This window comes from Mesoplodon densirostris, chromosome 6 (assembly GCF_025265405.1).
Source record: "Mesoplodon densirostris isolate mMesDen1 chromosome 6, mMesDen1 primary haplotype, whole genome shotgun sequence".
NCBI classification, from domain to species: Eukaryota; Metazoa; Chordata; class Mammalia; order Artiodactyla; family Ziphiidae; genus Mesoplodon; species Mesoplodon densirostris.
Genome location: NC_082666.1, coordinates 125681537 through 125700971, shown reverse-complemented (window position 1 = coordinate 125700971; position 19435 = coordinate 125681537). Strand labels below are relative to the sequence as shown.

Genomic DNA, 19435 nt, shown 5'->3' with positions numbered 1-19435 from the left:
AGGACCACTTAAATGGTTTTGAAACTTTAGAGAAAGTCCTCACTTCTTCCCTATTGTATCCCCCCCCACCTCTTTGACTCCTAAGGGGCTTTCTCCTCTCGGAAATTTGAGCTTAAATGGAAATACAGTGTTCACATAGAAACTGGTAGCCTTCTCTTTTTCTGCCTGCCTTGTTTCTGTTAAGCTAGATTCAAGCTGTCATCAGAACAGGCCTTTTAAAAAGAAAATTTACCAGGTTATAAAAGAGATATAAAGCGAACAGTGGATGCCCAGGAACCTTGGTACGTTGCAAACCCTCATTTGTTATAACCTGCATGTGGTGAGATGCTTAATAGGAAATCCGTTTAAGCCTAGAATACCCAACTCTGGTAATCAGTCCAAGGGCCATGACAAAAGTTTTTTCAATGCTAAATAAGAGCAAAAGGGTAGGAGTGAGGGTTTTCATCCAGCAAATGATTTCAATATAAAAATATATTCTTTGTGACCTGGTTTTTATTTTTTTTAAAGGATGACAGTGATAGTAGACAGCAATTTGTTGTATCCATTAGTTTGTAAAGAATTTACTTGGTAAAATTAAAAAGCTGACAATGCTAAATTGGTCCTCCTTATTTTGTTTACTTTATTGCCCTGTGAAAATCAAAAGATTTACCGTTTGAAACCTACTGCTTCTCCAGCTGAGAAGGCCCCCTTGAAATCTCAGAGGAAGTGCCGCTAAGAAAGAAATTCCCTTCCTGGAAGGAGGGCCTTTTGGGGTTGCATTTTCTATTTTTAACCTTTTTTTCCTACTTATTTTTTAATTGAGGTATAATTGACATATTAGTTTCAGGTGTACAACATAATGATATGATGTTTTACCTTTTTTTAGTTGTGGTAAAATATACACAACATAAATGTACCATTTTAGGGCTTCCCTGGTGGCGCAGTGGTTGGGAGTCCGCCTGACAATGCAGGAGACACGGGTTCGAGCCCTGGTCCGGGAAGATCCCACATGCTGCAGAGCAACTAAGCCCGTGAGCCACAACTACCGAGCCTGTGCTTTAGAGCCTGCAAGCCACAATTGATGCCAGAGCCCAAGGTCTTGACTGGAAGGGGGGCAGGGGGTGGGTTGGTATAGGGTAACCTGTGGATTTATTAAGACCTCCAGAAGAGGTGACTTTTGACTTGTCTTGAAGGCTGATCTCAGCAAACATGGCCGGGAGGGCAATCCAGGCAGAGGAAATAATTTGAACCAGGGATCAAACACTAAGATTGGCAGGAAATGAGTCTGAAAGAGGTCGCAAGGTCTCCAGTGCCATCTATTCAACTGTTTGTTTTCAGGTGAGATATCAGCTCATCGACAGCTTACGTCTCAGTACTAACTGCAAGGGTAAGTAAGAATTGTGTAGAAACAGAGGGGTATTTACAAGCTCCAGAGAGGGAAGCGCACCGGACCTCTGCCCTCTGCCCGCGACCACCTACAGGGACTACAAGTCCCGTCATGCAGCGGGGGCGCCGCCGGGAGCCCCGAGTCGGCCCCGCCCCTCCACGGGCCCCGCCCCTGACCCGCCCCTCTCGCCCGTAGCCCCCTCCCGCCCGGTCAGCCCCGAAGAGTTGCCCGGTGGCCGCGGCAGACGGAAGCCGAGCGAGAGCCTCGGCGGCGGCAGGATGGGGGACTCCAAAGTGAAAGTGGCCGTCCGGATCCGGCCCATGAACCGAAGAGGTGAGAGCCGAGCGCGCATGGGGGCGCCGCGGCGGAGGCGGCAGGTGCCTGGCGCGCCCTTCCCTTGGCCGCGGCCGCCGTGTGGGGTCCGGCCGGTCCCGCCCCTGGAGTCCGTGTCTGGGCGCGGGGGGGGGCGGCGGTCCGCGCACCCCGAAACCTCGTCGCCCGTGCCCGCCCCGCCTGCTTGGGACGCCCCTCCCCTGGCCCGCACCGCGTCCCGGGGCGCCGCGGGCCCCATGTCCCGGCCCGCTGCCCCTTCCGCCGGCGCACCCGCCCCGCCGCCCTTTTGCCCTCCTGTCTCCCTGCCCTTCTAGGAGGGCGCCCGCGCCCCTGGCTCGCTTCCTCCTTCCCCACCCGGCCCCTGGTCCCGCGCCTCGCCGCGCCCCTGCTCTCGGCCCGCCAGCTGTCAGCGCGGCCCCCGCCCTGGGGTCCTCACCCTCCGGCCTGGCCCGGGACAGCCGGGGACCCCCAGGCCCCACGTCGGTGGCCCAGGCGCCCTGACTCCGCACTCCTGTGGCCCGTGGCAGGAAGAAGGGAAGGGAGTTGGGGTTACTTCTGAGAAAGCAGTCCAGTGCAAAAGTCCTTCCTCTTGGCTTTTCACTTTATATTCCTTTAACCTGGATTGTCATGAAGACTTGTAAATCCTTTGATTGAACTTGGGTAGAGGAGTTGCCCTCCCCCGAGCCCCCGCTTTTTCTTGACTGTTGAGAAAGTTTTGTTTTTGCTTGAAGTCATATTCGTCATCTCTCAACAATAAATAGATTAGGTGCCAAGATTCTTGTGAAATTGTATCTTTCAGACATTCTCTCAATTCTGCAGGGAGGGTAGAGAAAGCAGATAAACAGTACATTTAAAATCCTCTTTAAACAGTCAAATGTAATGGAGAAAACCTGACTCAAGTCAGAGGCGGTGGGCCGGGCCTTGGCTTTAATGCTTAACTAGCAGCGTGACAGGGCAAGTTACTTTAATTGAGATATATTGGAAACACCTCCTATATATACCAGGTGATGCTAGTGGGATCATTATAGTCCCAGGAAATGACTTTTCAGCTGAGAAGTCTCTTAACTAATGCGAATCATTCGTGTAAGTACCAGAATCATTTTCTCAGTCATTTTCGCAACTTGTTTGTAGTTGTTGTTTATTTATTTATTTTATTATATTTATTTTTGGCTGCGTTGGGTGTTCGTTGCCATGCGCAGGCTTCTCATTGCGGTGGTTTCTCCTGTTGTGGAGCACAGGCTCTAGGCACGTGGGCTTCCATAGTTGTGGCTCGCGGGCTCTAGAGCGCAGGCTCAGTAGTTGTGGCACATGGGCTTGGTTGCTCCGCAGCATGTGGGATCTTCCTGGACCAGGGTTCGAACCTGTGTCCCCTGCATTGGTAGGCGGATTTTTAACCACTGCGGCACCAGGGAAGCCCTGTAGTTGTGTTGTTTAAGTCTTGTCTAGAAATTGAGTTGCTTTCTAGATGTCTTTGCTGTCTTTGGTATATATTGAGATACACAGTTCAACAGGTTGACACATGCTTTCTAGGTTTGTCCTCTTGGAAGTTTTTGGGGTTTTTTTTGGAGTTGGTGATTCCTCCAGTCCATGCTCGGCTTAAGACTGTCAAGATGACACAAGAATTTTCCCTAAGAACTTAATTACTTTAAGTTCTCAACGAGTTCACGTTTTGGGTCTTCAACCTTTGCCTCATTAATTCCATGCTCTGACAAAATGAAAGAACTTAGATGAACTCTGACAGTTTCCGAAAGCTTCTAGTCCGCGAGTGTTCAGGCAGCTTTATTTCAATTCACTTCAAGTTTATTACCATCACAGTGATTTAAAAAACCAAAACAAAACACCAAGCCACAGAAAACACAACTTAGCTGGGATTTGATTCTGAAAGGATGATTTCGGCACATTAAAAAAATTTCCTGTTCACGAAAAACTTGGGAAATGTCAGTGCTGAAAAGAGGCAGCTAACCCACCACCACCAAAAACCTATCTCGGATAATTAAACTTCTTTCCTCTTTCCCCCTCCCCCGACCTTGAGTTTCAGTTTTCCAGGGGAAGCACTATCCTTTTTACTTATAAATTGTCATTGATTAGATTGTAATAATTGTCAGTATCAGAGGTTCAAGGGGTACGTACAATAATACTTTTAGCTTTGGAAAAGATGATAGTTGTCCCTTTGGCTGAACTCATTTTAAAATTAAGGTTTATGCATAGATCCATTACCCTATAAGTAGAAGCGCGTTGTTTGTGGTATACTGCCTTCTGATTCATTTAGTGCAGTCTCTTACCTAGCCTTACATTTCCTGAATGCACATGAACTTTTTTTTTTAGTGATTACTACAGATAATTAAAAGTGGTTCTATTTCTATTTTGTTGTAAAGTAGTCATTTACATAAATCTAGAGGTTCTTGTGGAATACAATGGAGTGGAATTCTAAAGCCAGTGATTTTTACACTGCTGTGTAGAGTTTGCTTAAAAAGGCTAAACCAAAGTCATATCCCTTTCCGGTAATTTTGAAAAAATTATTACTGTGACCAGTTATTACTTTCGGGAAAATTAATGGATTAAGTAATAGTATACAATTCTGATGAATAGTAAACTTTTAGTCATAATTGTTTCTCCCTTAGCAGGTTAGTGCAGGAAGCAACCTCAGAAATCACTCTTCACAAATGAGAATGAGATGAGAATGGGTTCCTGGGATAATGTAGTTTTACTCTAAAGACTGATAGTTGGAATCACATTAGCTTGTTGAGGAAAATCTGTAATTTGCAAGAAGCTTCTAGTGTACCATTAAGTTCTTTATGTGATTCAGTATCTGACTGTGCTTAGGTGTTAAGGTAGATAATTGGTTTATTATTTAACATTTATCATGGAATTAAGAGTGTTTTAGTCTTTTTTGCTAAATTACATGTGAGCTTGGGCAACTTAGTTATTTGAACATTCAGCATTAGGCCCTACTTCAATAATAGCAAGAATTGTAATGACTAATGAATATGCTTTTGTCGGGAATGTTTTTCTTGTTATACATTTTAACATTATACTAAGAAAACAAAAAATAAAAAGGAAAATGTCTCTGACATTCTTCCACCTTAACAATTCACACTCATTTTCTTATTTTCATTCCAGTTCGTACTTACAAGCATATGTAATTTTATGTAGTTTTAATGCTACAACTTTTTTTTTTTTTTGCTTTCCTTCATTTGGAGTATGAACTTAAACAGCTAAAGTAAAAGAGGTTAAACTTGTTTCGTCATGAGATCTGGGAGTTCTATTTGCAGTTCTGTTTGTTTGTCATCTCTCAGACCTGTACAGCTCACCAGGTATCCTGGTTGTGTTCTGTATACTGTAAAGAACACCCATTCATACATTATTAACCAGTGAAATTATTAAATGAGCCGAAAGTTTTACAAGCATAATTGATGGCACTAGTTAGATCAGCGACACTCTCCTGTTCAGGAATTTGATGTTTTATAACTTTAGATGGCTTAAAGAATATTTAATATTTATTGAACGCCTGCCAGGTGTCTACCTTATCTTAGTATGGGATCTTATTGCCTTCCCTCAAGGGGCTTCCAATGTTTAAATATGTATGAGGTTAACTATCAAAATAAATAAATCTATATAAAAAGTGTTTGGGAAATATCTTTGCTGTCTACCTAGCCTAAGGTGATGAAACCGGAAATTACATTAGAAATTTAGCTAGAGAGAAAAAACAGTGAAATGGGTTATTTCAGGTGTTAGGAAGCATGGACAATAAATTTATTTTAACAGGTATTTCTCAAGGGTTTGCTTTGAATTTTTCAGTACTTGATGCAGTGAAAATCATGGAGAAGAATCAACACAGTGAAAGACACAAAGAATAATGTAATGTCTAACTAGGAAAAGAAGTCAGTGCTTGAGTGAATCACAGTCTAGTATCTCAGCGGATAAGATATAGACGTTAAAAATGAAAATCAAGGGGCTTCCCTGGTGACGCAGTGGTTGAGAGTCCGCCTGCCGATGCAGGGGACATGGGTTCGTGCCCCGGTCCGGGAAGATCCCACATGCCGCGGAGCGGCTGGGCCCGTGAGCCATGGCCACTGAGGCCTGTGTGTCCAGAGCCTGTGCTCCGCAATGGGAGAGGCCACAACAGTGAGAGCCCTTCGTACCGCAAAAAAAAAAAAAAAGAAAAAGAAAATCAAAACCATTTAACGAGGAAGACTTCTTTATGTTAGAAAAAGCAGAATGTAAAACAGTATGTGTAACAATATGGTTGAATCTACTATTATGATTATTACTATGTTAAAAATGTAAACAGGAATTGGCAAGGGCTAGAAAGAAACATGAAAAAATGAGACTGATCTTGTTGGGGGAATTTTATTTCCTAAAATCTTTCTTTTAGTGTTGTCTAGTATTATAGTATTCAGTTTTTTAAAGTGCATTTTATGGTTTATGCTCATAAGGAAATGACCGTCACATGAGAAGATAAGATTAAAAGGTAAACACCTTCAGCAGATTGCTAGTTATTAAAAGTACCACGTGAGTGATAGGGAGACGTAGGAATTTAGAGTGAAGGATCCCTGGAAACCTGGCGGAGGCTTCTTTCTCAGTGGAGGGAGGAAGCTTATGGTGCCTGGTGGGAGGGGTGGGGAATTGGCTCTTAGAGAAGGAAGTATGGTCTGAGAGCAATGGCATGGGGACAGGAATGAGCCAGGCAAGTTTAGGCACAGAGGGGAGATTAGCGTGTGCTAACACAGGGAGGAGTGTTCCATGAGGTAGACTGGAGACGGTTGAGATTAGGAAGGTCAGGCGAAGTTGCAGCGGGCCCGGAAGTCTGGCTTCAGGGTGGCTGGTCCGTGTGCTCCGTTTAGCTTTTGAGAACTTCGTGTGGGTCTTGGACATAAGCATGATGGAGAAAGATCGCGAGATCTCGGGGTAAGATTGAAAGCCTGGGTAGGTAACTGATTCAGGGCATAGCTAGAAAACATTTACAAGCGTGTGGTGGAAATGAAGCCATGTGAATAGGAAGGGTAAGGAGACCAGTCAAAACCAAGTGAGCAGTCGTGAATCAAGACAGGTGAAACTGAGGAAGGAGGAGGAAGCTTGGAAGACCCTGGCCGTCAGTGAGGAAAACAGGTGATCCTTGGGAATCAAGGTGCAGGGTTGGGTGGGAGAATCTGTTTGAAACAGGAAGGAGTCTTTGACCCTGAGCCCACTGGTGGTTCTTAAGCCTTCTCAGATAACTGGTGTTGGAGTTAGGGATGACTGTGGATGGAAATTTCTGACATATTTTGTGAAACAGACGATGCTTGTTTTATTAGCATCTGCTCGAGATGCTAATGGAGGGTGAGACACACATCCATCACAACATTCTTTTGTTTCTGCCGTCAACTCCGTGACTGAAAAGTGGGATTTACACATATAGGGCCAGAGGCTTTTGGAGAAGAAAGTACAAGTTTATCAAATCAAATCTAAACTTGTTTGAACTGGCATTACTTTAACCGCCCACCCCCCCATAAAACAATGACTAACGTCAACTTTTCCATTTCTTAAGTTCTGAAGGTGGACGAAACCACTGGCAAAAATATTGGTAAAGCAGATGGATTGAGCTGTTTAGTGAGGGAAGTGGGTTCGTTATTGATCTCTTTGCTTGCTGATCAGCTTCCCCTTGTGTTCAACAAAGCATATTCTTAAAGCTTGGCTGAGAGAAGCAGTGTCGTCATTAGGGAAGTGTGTGAAACTAACTGGTGTATGGGACACGAAATCCATAACTTAATTGGTCCTGGGCTTTAGCTCTCAGAAGCTGTAGGTATCTTTAAAAGCTGGTAGTAATGAATTCGCCTATTCAATTTAACATGTGTTGATGGAAGAAAAAAATAATAGCTACTTTTTGAGAGCCTTGTGTTTGTGAGCTACAGAGTTCATTCCTTTTTATACCTTATTCTTCAAACAAAACTTTGAAAGGTAGTTATAGAATTGCTTTTTAACAGAATCTCAGAGAGGTTAAGTAACTTTCCCAGAATTGCAAAACCAGTATTTTGGAGCCCGAATTTCACCTATTTTGCCATTAAAACCTGTGCTTTTACTACTATATCGGACATGATGATCTTTAGAGGGGCGTTGCATTCCTGAGCTTGTGTAATTTTCAAAGGTGTGCAGGATATATGAGAAGCATAAGTCATGATCTTTGACCAAAAGAGCTCACTGCCTTGTTGGTAGTAAGAGATACACAGGTGAATCAGTTATGAGTGTAGTACACAAAGCAACCATGGCAGTGCCTTATGAATTAAAGAAATGGGGGTGGGGCTTGAGACTGATGAGGAATGGGTTGAAGGCAGTTGACAGGAAGGCATGGCAGGTGGGGTGCACAAGATGAGTTGTTGGACTTAGCAAAACATGGATGTAGGAATTAAGCAAGAACAGTGAGGAAGTTAGCTGTAAAAATTCAGACAGCAGGAAGGAGACAGTATCTGTATAATTAACAGTTAAAGAGAGGTTGCTGTGCATGGACATGGTCCCAAGCACTGAACTAGATTGTTTTAGGTTAATCCTCACAAAAAATGCCAGGAAGAATTTATAACTCATTTTACAGATGAGAAAGTGGGAACTTGGACAAGCTTAGCCACTTGCCCCAAATCACATAACTATCAAGTGGAGAAACCGGGGATTGGGACCTGGGCAGTTCAGCTCCAGAGCCCCAGCCCTGAAATTCTGTTCGTTCTTGGAAAAGCTGGAAGAATATAGGGAGTGGGGCATGAGAAGCGTGATGGAAGGTGGCCTTGCTGAAGTCGAGAGGTTTATGGGGAGCAGAGGGATGAGGTACAGGCAGATTCAGAAGGGTCTCGGGCAGGGTTGGAGGAGTGCGGTCACTATAGGTTTTTTTTTTTTAAGGTAAAATTGGTATGTAACAGTATATTAGCTTCAGGTGTACAAGGTAACTCTAAAAAGTGATCACCACGGTAACAGTACCAAACAATTACCAAACAATCCAGTTACCAAACAATTAACCCCCTTCACCCCTAACCCCCTCCGCCTCTGTAACTACCAGTCTGTCCTCTGTGTCTGTAAGTTTTGTTTTGTTTGTTCTTTTTTTATATTCCACATATAAATGAAATCATACGGTGGTGTTTGTCTGATTTACTTCGCCTAGCACAATACCCTCAAGGTCCATCCGTGTTGTCGCAAATGTATAGGTTTTTGAATAGAGCAGTGGCACTGTTAAAGTGATGCTTTAGGAAGATAAATTAAGCTGTGTCTTTATCTTGCTCACAAGCTAGTACATGAGCTTGTTTCTGTTTCATGAATGCTGGAGGAAGACACAGGACTTTTGGGTCAGAGGATTTACGGCACAGCAGGTGGCAGGAGCAGTTCCCTTTGCCTGCAAATCCCCCGGGGGTGACATGGAGGGGTCCAGATGGATGCTGTGCAGGCAGTGGGTTGGGTTGCATCTGAGGAGCACTGAGCTGGGGGACTCTATTGCTTTTACGTGGTAAGCAAGCCTGCTCTTTGTCCTGAGGGTTGCTGGCTGCAAACACATTCCTGAGAGGTGGGTGGGGTAAAGAGCATTTCTGGCCTTGCAGTCTAGACACACCCAGCAAGAACTTGTCAAGGTGGTATGAAAGCAACTGAGATTTGGGAAACATAGGAAGACTGCGAAGCTTCTGGTTTAGATAACTGAGTGAATGAATGCTGGTGTCATTAACTGAGATCAGAAACGTGGGGGAAGCAGGTTCTACGGTGGAGGTGTGGGAAGTTACGAGCTCTATTCTTGGACGTTCAACAATATTTAGTCAGTGCTTATCACGTGCACTGCACCTACAGCTAAGATGTAGTGCATGCCTGGAAGAAACGCAAAAGCCTGGTCGAGTTTTAGGTTCTGAAGTGCAGCCAAGCGGATGGATGCAGAAAGCTGTTGTACAGGAGTCTGAAACTAAGGGACTAGAGATACGTGTAGATTTGGGAGTCGTTACTATACTTAGAAGATAGGACATCAAATTAAGGCATGCGTGAAGGACGAGGTCACAGAGGCCAAGAAGAGAGGCATAAGGAAAAGCAGGTGAAAGTAATGTGGAGGCCCAGGGCGAAAAATAGCAGAAGAATCATTTTGACTGAATGAATGAATTGGTGTTGGCATGTTGGTAGTGGGCTGAGAAATCAGTGGGTGTTTCCATATGGAAGCAGTGTGTATACGTGAGCATTCTTCTAAGAAGCTCCACAGAGAAATATTATAAAGTCATAAAAAGAATGAAATAATGCCACTTGCAACAACACGGATGGACCTAGAGATGATCATACTAAGTGAAGTAAGCCAGACAGGGAAAGACAACTATCATATGATATTGCTTATACGTGGAATCTAAAAAAGAAGATGCAAATGAACTTATTTACAAAACAGAAATAAACCCACAGACATAGAAAACAAGCATATGGTTACCAAAGGGGAAGGGGGGAGGGATAAATTAGGAGTTTGGGATTAACATACACACACGACTATAAATAAAATGGATAACTAACAAGAACCTGTGCTGTATAGCACAGGGAACGATACTCAATATTTTGTAATAACCTATAAGGGAAAAGAATCTGAAAAAGAATATGTGTGTGTGTATATATATAACTGAATCACTGTGCTGTACACCTGAAACTAACACAGCATTGTAAATTAACTATACTTCAATTAAAACAAAAAAGCTTCATATAGAAAGGAAAGGTAAAGAGCGGTCTCTAGAGGTGTAGTTAGAAAGAGGCATTTTTCCCCCCAAAGTCTGGGAGGTGTTTGAGCCTTGTTGTAAATAGAAATTACGGGCTTCCCTGTGGCGCAGTGGTTGAGAGTCCCCCTGCCGATGCAGGGTACACGGGTTTGTGCCCCGGTCCGGGAAGATCCTACATGCCGCAGAACAGCTGGGCCCGTGAGCCATGGCTGCTGAGCCTGTGCGTCCGGAGCCTGTAAAAAAAAAAAAATAGAAATAGCCAATAGAGAGGGAAATTTTTTAAAATTAATTAATTTATTTATTTTTGGCTGCATTGGGCCTTTGTTGCTGCACGCGGGCTTTCTCTAGTTGCGGGAGCGGGGGCTACTCTTCGTTGCGGTGCGCGGGCTTCTCATTGCGGTGGCTTCTCGTTGCAGAGCATGGGCTCTAGGCGCGTGGGCTTCAGTAGTTGTGGCTCGCGGGCTCTAGAGCGCAGGCTCAGTAGTTGTGGCGCATGGGCTTAGTTGCTCCACTGCATGTAGGATCTTCCTGGACCAGGGATCGAACCCGTGTCCCCTGCATTGGCAGGCGGATTCTTAAACACTGTGCCACCAGGGAAGTCCCTAGAGACGGAAATTTTTGAAGTACAGAGGGAAGAGGATAATTATATAATGGGTAAGCCCTGGAGTGCTTAATTTTCTAGATGAGGTAGAATGTGAGGTTATTAATTGAGGGTAAGAAGCATTGGGTTGCCTGGGATCTTCAAAGTAGTGAGTGTCTAGAAGTGTGGTTGAAGGACTTGAACCATAATTTATATCCATTGAAGGCAGTGGGACCATTCCTTCTCAGCTGTTCTTGAGATGTAATTCACGTATCAAAAGTGTATAATTCAGTGGCTTTTTAGTGTGTTTGCAGAGCTGTGCAACCATCAGCACTATCCGACTCCAGAACATTTTTATCATCCCAAAGAGAGACTCTCTCGTTAGCAGTCACTCTCCACCACACCCACACCCTCCCCTCTCCCCACAGCCCCTGGCAGCCACTAATCTACTTCTTGTCTCTGTGGATTTGCCTTTTCTGGACATTTACTATAAATGGGATCATACAGTATATGGACTTTTGTATCTGCTTTCCCTTGGCATAGTGTGTTCAGGATTTATCCATGTTGTAGCATGAATCAGTACTTCATTTCTCTTTAAACCTGAATAATATTCTGTGATATGGATATGCTGCATTTTGATGCCCATTCATCAGTTGATGGGCATTTGGCTTGTTTCCATTTTTTAGCTATTAATGAATAATGGACATTTATATATAAGTTATTGTATATTTTCATTTCTCTTGAGTATGTGTATACATGGAAGTGGAATCGCTGGGTCATATAGTAACTCTAACTTTTGAGAAACCGCTAAATTGTTTTCCAAAGTTATTGCACCATTTTACATTTCCACCAACAATGTATGAAGTTTCCAGATTATTGCCATCCTAGTGGGTGTGAAGTGGTATCTCATTACGATTTTTGATTTGCTTGTCCCCAATGTCTAGTGATGTTAATTAAGCATCTTTTCATGTAATTAAGCCATTTGTATATCTTTTCGGAGATCCCTATTCAAACCCTATTCTTATGTTTAAAATTGAGTTGTCTTTTTATTATTGAGTTCTAAGAGTTCTTTGTATATTCTGAGTACCAGTCCCTTAACAGATACATGATTTGCAGATACTGTCTTGAATTTGTGGGTTGCCTTTTCATTCTTTTAGTGGAGTCCTTTGAAGCACAAAAGTTTTTCATTTTGATGTGGTCCAATTTATCTGTTTTCTTCTTTTGTTCCTTGTGCTTTTGATTTGATATCTAAGAAACCATTGCCTAACCCAAGGTCATGTGGATTTAATGCCTATGTTTTCTTCTAAGAGTTTTATAGTTTTAGCTTACATTTATTTAGGACTTTGATCTGTTTGGAGTTAAGTTTTGAATGTGGTGTGAGGTAGAGGTCCAATTTTGTCTTTTTGCATGTGAATACCCAGTTGTCCCATCACCATTTGTTGAAATGACTATACTTTCCCCATTGGATTGTCTTGGCACCCTTGTGGAAAATTAGTTGACCATAAATGTGACAGCATATTTCTGGATTCTCAAGTCTATTCCAATGATTTATGCGTCTGTCCTTAGGTTAGTATCACACTGTCTTGATTACTGTAGCTTTGTAGCAAGTTTGAAATTGGTGAGTGTAGTCTTTCTACTTTGTTCTTCTTTTTCAAGATTGGTTTGGCTATTCTGGTTTTGCCTTATAAGTTTTTAAATACCTGCTTTCTAACCCTCTGAAGTTGATTGGTTTCTTGAAAATACATATTTTCTGTTTTGGACCACATAAGATTATTTCAATTATTTTGGTATTATAATCTTTCTTCCCCCCATCAGGCGTCGTGTCTTGGATCTTCCTTCATTTCTCAGTTTTTTCTTTAGCTGCATTAGAACTCGTTTATATTTTATCTTTTGTTTATTGAATAGATTCTCATGTTCACTGGTAAAAACATAAAAGTAGGTGATTAGGATATTTTATATATCTCTTACTAGAAAGCAAACTACTAATTGGTTTTTTACCTTTGTGGCATCACAGAATTTTCTTTTTCCTTGGGTCAGTGGGTCCCAAGCAACTTGTAAGTATAGTAAAGAACTATAAGTCTTATTCCCTATTCTGCAATTAAGAATACTGCATTCCAGTTGGGAAAACAAGTGCTTCATACATGAAATATGAGTTATGAATATCATCAGCATGCATAGACATGTAAAAATATTAGGCACATTACACAATTTAGTTGAAAATAGAACCATATATAGCATGCAAAATTTGCAATTTAATTAAAATGTGAATCTTTCAAATAATTTACTATCTTCCTTTTAAAAATGGACCCTAGGGCTTCCCTGGTGGCGCAGTGGTTGAAAGTCCGCCTGCCGATGCAGGGGACGCGGGTTCGTGCCCCGGTCTGGGAAGAACCCATGTGCCGCAGAGCGGCTGGGCCCGTGAGCCATGGCCGCTGGGCCTGTGCGTCCGGAGGCTGTGCTCCGCAATGGGAGAGGCCACAACAGTGAGAGGCCCAACTACCGCAAAAATAAATAAATAAATAAATAAATAAATAAATAAAAATAAAAGTGGACCCTAGGGCTTCCCTGGTGGCGCAGTGGTTGAGAGTCCGCCTGCCGATGCAGGGGACACGGGTTCGTGCCCCGGTCTGGGAAGATCCCACATGCCGCGGAGCGGCTAGGCCCGTGAGCCATGGCCACTGAGCCTGCGCGTCCGGAGCCTGTGCTCCGCAACAGGAGAGGCCACAACAGTGAGAGGCCCGCGTAACACCAAAAAAAAAAAAAAAAAAAAAAAAAAAGGACCCTAGTGAATTTAACAGTAAGTTATAGCTTTTTAGGAATGTGACATAGGCAAAGGGAGATTCATTTATATTTCTGAGTAGTAGATTTTGTTTGAAAATTACTATTAATTTTCTGGAGAATTAGAAAAGCAGGTTACTGAATGGGCAACTCAGAATTATTTTGTCCACACTAAGAATGATGTGTTTCCCCAGGTGGAATATGAGTTATATAAAGGGAGTCTCCCACGCCCTGCCTATCTTTGACTATGATATCATTGAAGAAAGAGCCATAGCTGATTTATGCATTGAAGAAAGACTTGTTTCAAATTATTGTTCACTTTTACAAGGTGACTAATTTGCTGGCTGAGTAAGCTGAATTATCAGCTGTTGATATTTTATTCATCTTGAGGAACTTGACCTAGAAAAAGATCCTGTTTGGGAAATAATATGGAATCTTTAATGTTAGTGGACTAAATTAACTTTCTTTCCTTCCTCCTTTCTTTCTTTCTTCCTCTCTTTCTTTCTCTCTCTATTTTTACAAAAAATTATTTATTTATTTATTTATTTTTGGCTGCATTGGGTCTTTGTTGGGTCTTCGTTGCTGTGCGCGGGCTTTCTCTAGTTGTGGCGAGTGGGAGCTACTCTTCGTTTTGGTGCGCAGGCTTCTCATTGTGGTGGCTTCTCTTGTGGAGCATGGGCTCTAGGCGCGCGGGCTTCAGTAGTTGTGGCTCGCAGGCTCCAGAGAGAGGGCTCAGTAGTTGTGGTGCACGGGCTTCGTTGCTCTGCGACATGTGGGATCTTCCTCGACTAGGGATAGAACCTGTGTCCCCTGCATTTGCAGGCAGATTCCCAACCACTGCACCACCAGGGAAGTCCCTCTCTTTCTTTTTTAAAGGACTCGTGAATACATCAAAGAATTCATGGTTCTGAGTACTATAAAGCTTGATTAGTCATGACCTAAACTTATAGCGCTACTTAACTCAAAGATCACTCTGGTTTTTTATTGGTTTTCAGACATAGTACTAATTAAATCCCAATCTCATAATTTTAGGCTTCACTGAGAATAAACTGTTGTCCATGTGTTACTTATTATAATAATGAGTATTTAGTGCTATTTTTTATTGTGGTAAGATAGATATAACATAAAATTTACCATCTTAAACCATTTTCAAGGGTACAGCTCAGTGGCATTAGGTACATTCACATTGTTGTACAACCATCACCACCATCCACCTCTAGAACTTTTTTATATTGCAGAACTGAAACTCCATGCCCATGAGATACTAACTCCTTTAGCCCAGCCCCTGGCAACTACCATTATACTTTTTATCTCTATGAGTTTGACTACTCTAGGTGCTTCATATAAGTGGAATCATACAAAACTTATCCTTTGGGACTGGTTCATTTTACTTAGCATAATGTCTTCAAGGTTCATCCATGTTTTCACAGAATTTCATTCTTTTTTTAAGGTTGAATAATCTTCCATCGAATATATGTACCACATTCTGTTTATCCGTTCATCCATTGATGGAAAGTTGGGTTGCTTCCACCTTTTAGCTGTTGTGAATACTGCTATGAACATGGGTGTCCTTTAATGCTGTTTTTGCGAAGGGAGTGCATAGCAGCTGGGTATTTATCTTTTGAATCTAAGTATTGTTCCAAACTAAGAGGAAGATGTTTATGTTTTGGATGTTTGGTAGGTGTTAAAATTTTTTTTTTCTTTTTTAAATTCGCCTTAAATTTAAGGCCTAAATTTGGTATTGCTATTTAATCAGTTAATATTTAATCACAGCTTTGCTTTCTAAGCAGTATAGAGCAAGATGTTTTCCATGGAGAAAGTGTCATATTTAGAATTTTGTAGCAGTATAATTTCATTCAAGCATTGGTGGCATTTGGTGATAAAATGCTTTTCGTATATCTGACCCTTAAACTCTCCTCAAATCTCACTGCTCGTATTTGCTTGAGTGTGTGTCCTAGATGTTCCACCCATATTCTAAACAGTCTTGTGAAAAGCCTTCTTTTATCAACGTTGGGGTGGGAATTTTGTTTGGTAATAAAAACTGAGCTAATAAAGAAGTGAAGATAGTTTATATTTTGAAGGCCACCTCCACTGGGTGTTAAATGTAGGGACATTTGTAAGTGTTGTACTCTTCAGGACAAAATGAGTTTAGGTTGGATATATTAGTTATTAGGTGATTCTTTGAATTATATAGGATTTTCCAGGGATTGGTTCCTGAATCACGCCATTTAATGCTTTCAAACTATTAGAGTGTCTCTAATGAAGTCATGAGGGGCAGGATGGAGGAGCTGTGAAAAGTAGAGGGAAAAAGCCTACAAATATTGAAAGAAAACGTTTGAATCCTTTTTCAATTCCAGATCATCTGAAATGAAGGTAAAACTCTAGTGGGGGCGGGGGAGATATTTGATTTACGGCTTTGTAGGCATGCATCCTAGAGGAGTACTTCTGCGTGCAGAACTATACGTGCAGCTCCTTTGCTCAGAGCTAAGGTTCTTGCAAGAAACTAATATCTAACTTTGTGGTAGGTGGTGAGATGGAGATTCTGAGTCAGTACAATTTCTGGAGCCTTGATAAAGCATTTGTGTATAATATAGATTTGACTGCACAGGGTCAGCCAATACAATGTGGTCAGAGGTCATTAAGGGGTAGTATGAACAAAGTACGATGATTGCAAACTTTTTTTTTTTTTAGGGTGTGAAGTGTTTCTATTTTTATTTTTTTATTTTTTTAACATCTTTATTGGAGTATAATTGCTTTACAGTGGTGTGTTAGTTTCTGCTTTATAACAAAGTGAATCAGTTATATATATGCATATGTTCCCATATCTCTTTGCAAACTTTCTTGAGCTCTGGGCCTAAGGAAAGAAAGAAATAAAAATGCATGTTTGAAAAGTTTTTGCATTGTGGCTGAGGCTTTCTTGCAGCATTTCTGTGGTAGTATAGACTGGATTTAAACACAAAGTATTAGAAATAGGCTTTCATACTAGTTGACCACAGTGAAACATCTCCCTTTCCAGCTTAGTCTTCCACACCTGGGTAAAACATATCTCTGATGTTTTCAGTTTCTCTTTGCCTGAAAAATGTATTGGCTAAAAGAAAGACCACTAAATTTTTGGTACTTCTAGATTATATCTTTGAGAACAAATGTAGAATAACTGATGTGAGAAAGGTTGAGTTGTGGTAGGCACGGGGAGGGAAATTTTTGTTTTTGTTTGCATTTGTCTCAATTATATAAGTTAAAGGAAACAAAAAAGAAATAATCTTTCCTGGCAGTGCAGATACTCTAAAGTTATAATGAGTTTGACATTGACATTTGGCCAAGGTTCTTAGGGAAATACAAAATGACTCCAGTGTAGTGCAGTTTCTTTCCTTAGAGCATATCTTTGGGTAATAGAGATAAGGCAAACAGAAACAGTTTCATACTTTGGGTTAGAAATTTTGGAGAATATAAGAACATAAACATGATGTGGCCATGTTTCTCTTTATTGAGATGTAGTTCATGTATGATATAATTCAACCAATTCAGTGGTTTTTTATTTTTTAAACTTAAAAAAATAATAAATTTATTTATTTATTTAATTGGCTGTGTTGGGCCTTCGTTGCTGCATGTGGGCTTTCTCTAGTTGCGAGAGCGGGGGCTACTCTTTGTTGCGGTGCGTGGGCTTCTCATTGCGGTGGCTTCTCTTTGTTGTGGAGCACAGGCTCTAGGCACGTGGGCTTCAGTTGTTGTGGCACATGGACTTCAGTAGTTGTGGCACATGGGCTTCAGTAGTTGTGGCGCATGTGGCGCACAGGCTTAGTTGCTCCGCGGCATGTGGGATCTTCCCGGACCCGGGCTCGAACCCGTGTCTCCTGCATTGGCAGGCGGATTCTTCACCACTGTCCCACCAGGGAAGTCCCCAATTCAGTTGTTTTATTGTGCTCATGCAGTTGTGAAAACAATCAGCACAATTTTAGTACATCTTCATCACCCCTAATAGAAACCTATACCCACTAGCAGTCACTTCTCAGCTCTGGGCAATAACTAGTCTCTTTTCTGTCTCTGTTTGCCTGTTCAGAACATTAGAAATAAGTAAAGTCATACAATATGTGGTCCTTTGTACTGGCTTCTTTTACTTAGCACAAGCTTCATCTATGTTGTAGTATGTGTCAGTACCTTATTCCTTTTAATTGCCAAATAGTGTTCCATTTTATGGATATACCACATTTATCCATTCATTAGTTGATGGACATTTGGGTTGTTTCCACTTTTTAGCTATTATGAGTAGCCATATAATACTGCTATGAACATACATGTACAAACTTTTGTATGGACATAGGTTTCTCTTGGTGTATGCCTAGGAGTGGGAATTTCTGGGTCATATACTAATTCTGTGTTTAACCATTGAAGAACTGCCAGACTATTTTCCAAAGTGACTGCACCATTTTACTTTCTCACCAGTAATGTATGAAGGTTCTAATTTTTCCATGTTCTCACCTATACTTACCTGTCTTTTTTTTGACATCTAGTTTACACTTTATTATTTTTTCTTTTTTAATGGAAATATAATTGACTTACAATATTATATTAGTGTAAGTTGTTATCTTTTTGGTTAGAGCTATGCTAGTGGGTGTGAAGTGGTATCTCATTGTGGTTTTGACTTGCATTTCCCCATTGTCTAATGATGTTGAGCATCTTTTCTTGTCCTCATTGGCCGTTTCTGTATCTTTTTTGGAGAGATGTCTGTTCAAGTTCTTTGCCCATTTTAAAATTGAATTTTTTTAAATTATTGAGTTGTAGGAGTTCTTTATATTTTCTGATGCAAGTTCCTTATTTGATATATGATTCACAAATATTTTGTCAATTTTGTGGATTGTTTTTTTCCCTTTTTAAAAAAATTAATGTTTTTTTTTTTTTTACAGTAGGTCCTTGTTGGTTATCTGATTTAAATATAACAGTTTGTACTTGTCAATCCCAAACTCCTAACCTATCCCTCCCCCCGACCCTTCTCCCTGGTAACCATAAATTCTTTCTCTAAGTCTGTGAGTCTGATTCTGTTTCGTAGATAAGTTCATTTGTATCATTTTTTAGATTTGCATATAAGAGATATCATATGCTATTTGTCTTTTTCTGTCTGACTTCACTTATTATGATAATCTTCAACTCCATTCATGTTGCTGCAAATGACATTATCTCATTCTTTTTAATGGCTGAGTAATATTCCAGTATATATATGTACCACATCTTCTTTATGCATTCATCTGTTGATGGACATTTAGGTTGCTTCCATGTCTTGGCTGTTGTAAACAGTGCTGCAGTGAACATTGGGGTGCATGTATCCTTTCGAACCACGTTTTTCTCCAGATATATGCCCAGGAGTGGGATTGCTGGATCATATGGTAGCTCTATTTTTAGTTTTTTCTTTTTTTTTTTTTCTTTTTTTGACTGCATGGCATGTGGGATCTTAGTTGCCTGACCAGGAATCAAACCCGTGCCCCCTGTGGTGGAAGCACAGAGTCTTAACCACTGGACCGTCAGGAAGTCTCCTATTTTTAATTTTTTTAAGGAACCTCCATACTGCTGTCCATAGTGGCTGTATCAATTTACCTTCCCACCAACAGTGTAAGAAGGTTCTCTTTTCTCCACACCCTCTCCAGCATGTTTGTAGGTTTTTTGATGATGGCCGTTTTGACTGGTGTGAGGTAATATCTCATT

The 19435-nt window shown here is 41.4% G+C and overlaps 1 protein-coding gene across 1 annotated transcript in view; it reads left to right on the top strand.

The window, feature by feature from the left end:
• The first annotated feature begins 1571 nt into the window (after positions 1-1571).
• KIF13B (kinesin family member 13B) overlaps positions 1572-19435 on the top strand; it is a 188882-nt gene continuing 171018 nt past the window's right edge. Inside the window, exon 1 of the mRNA XM_060102634.1 lies at positions 1572-1699. Coding sequence (XP_059958617.1) covers positions 1645-1699 — 55 coding nt within the window. The 5' untranslated portion in view covers positions 1572-1644. The remainder of the gene's footprint in view (positions 1700-19435) is intronic.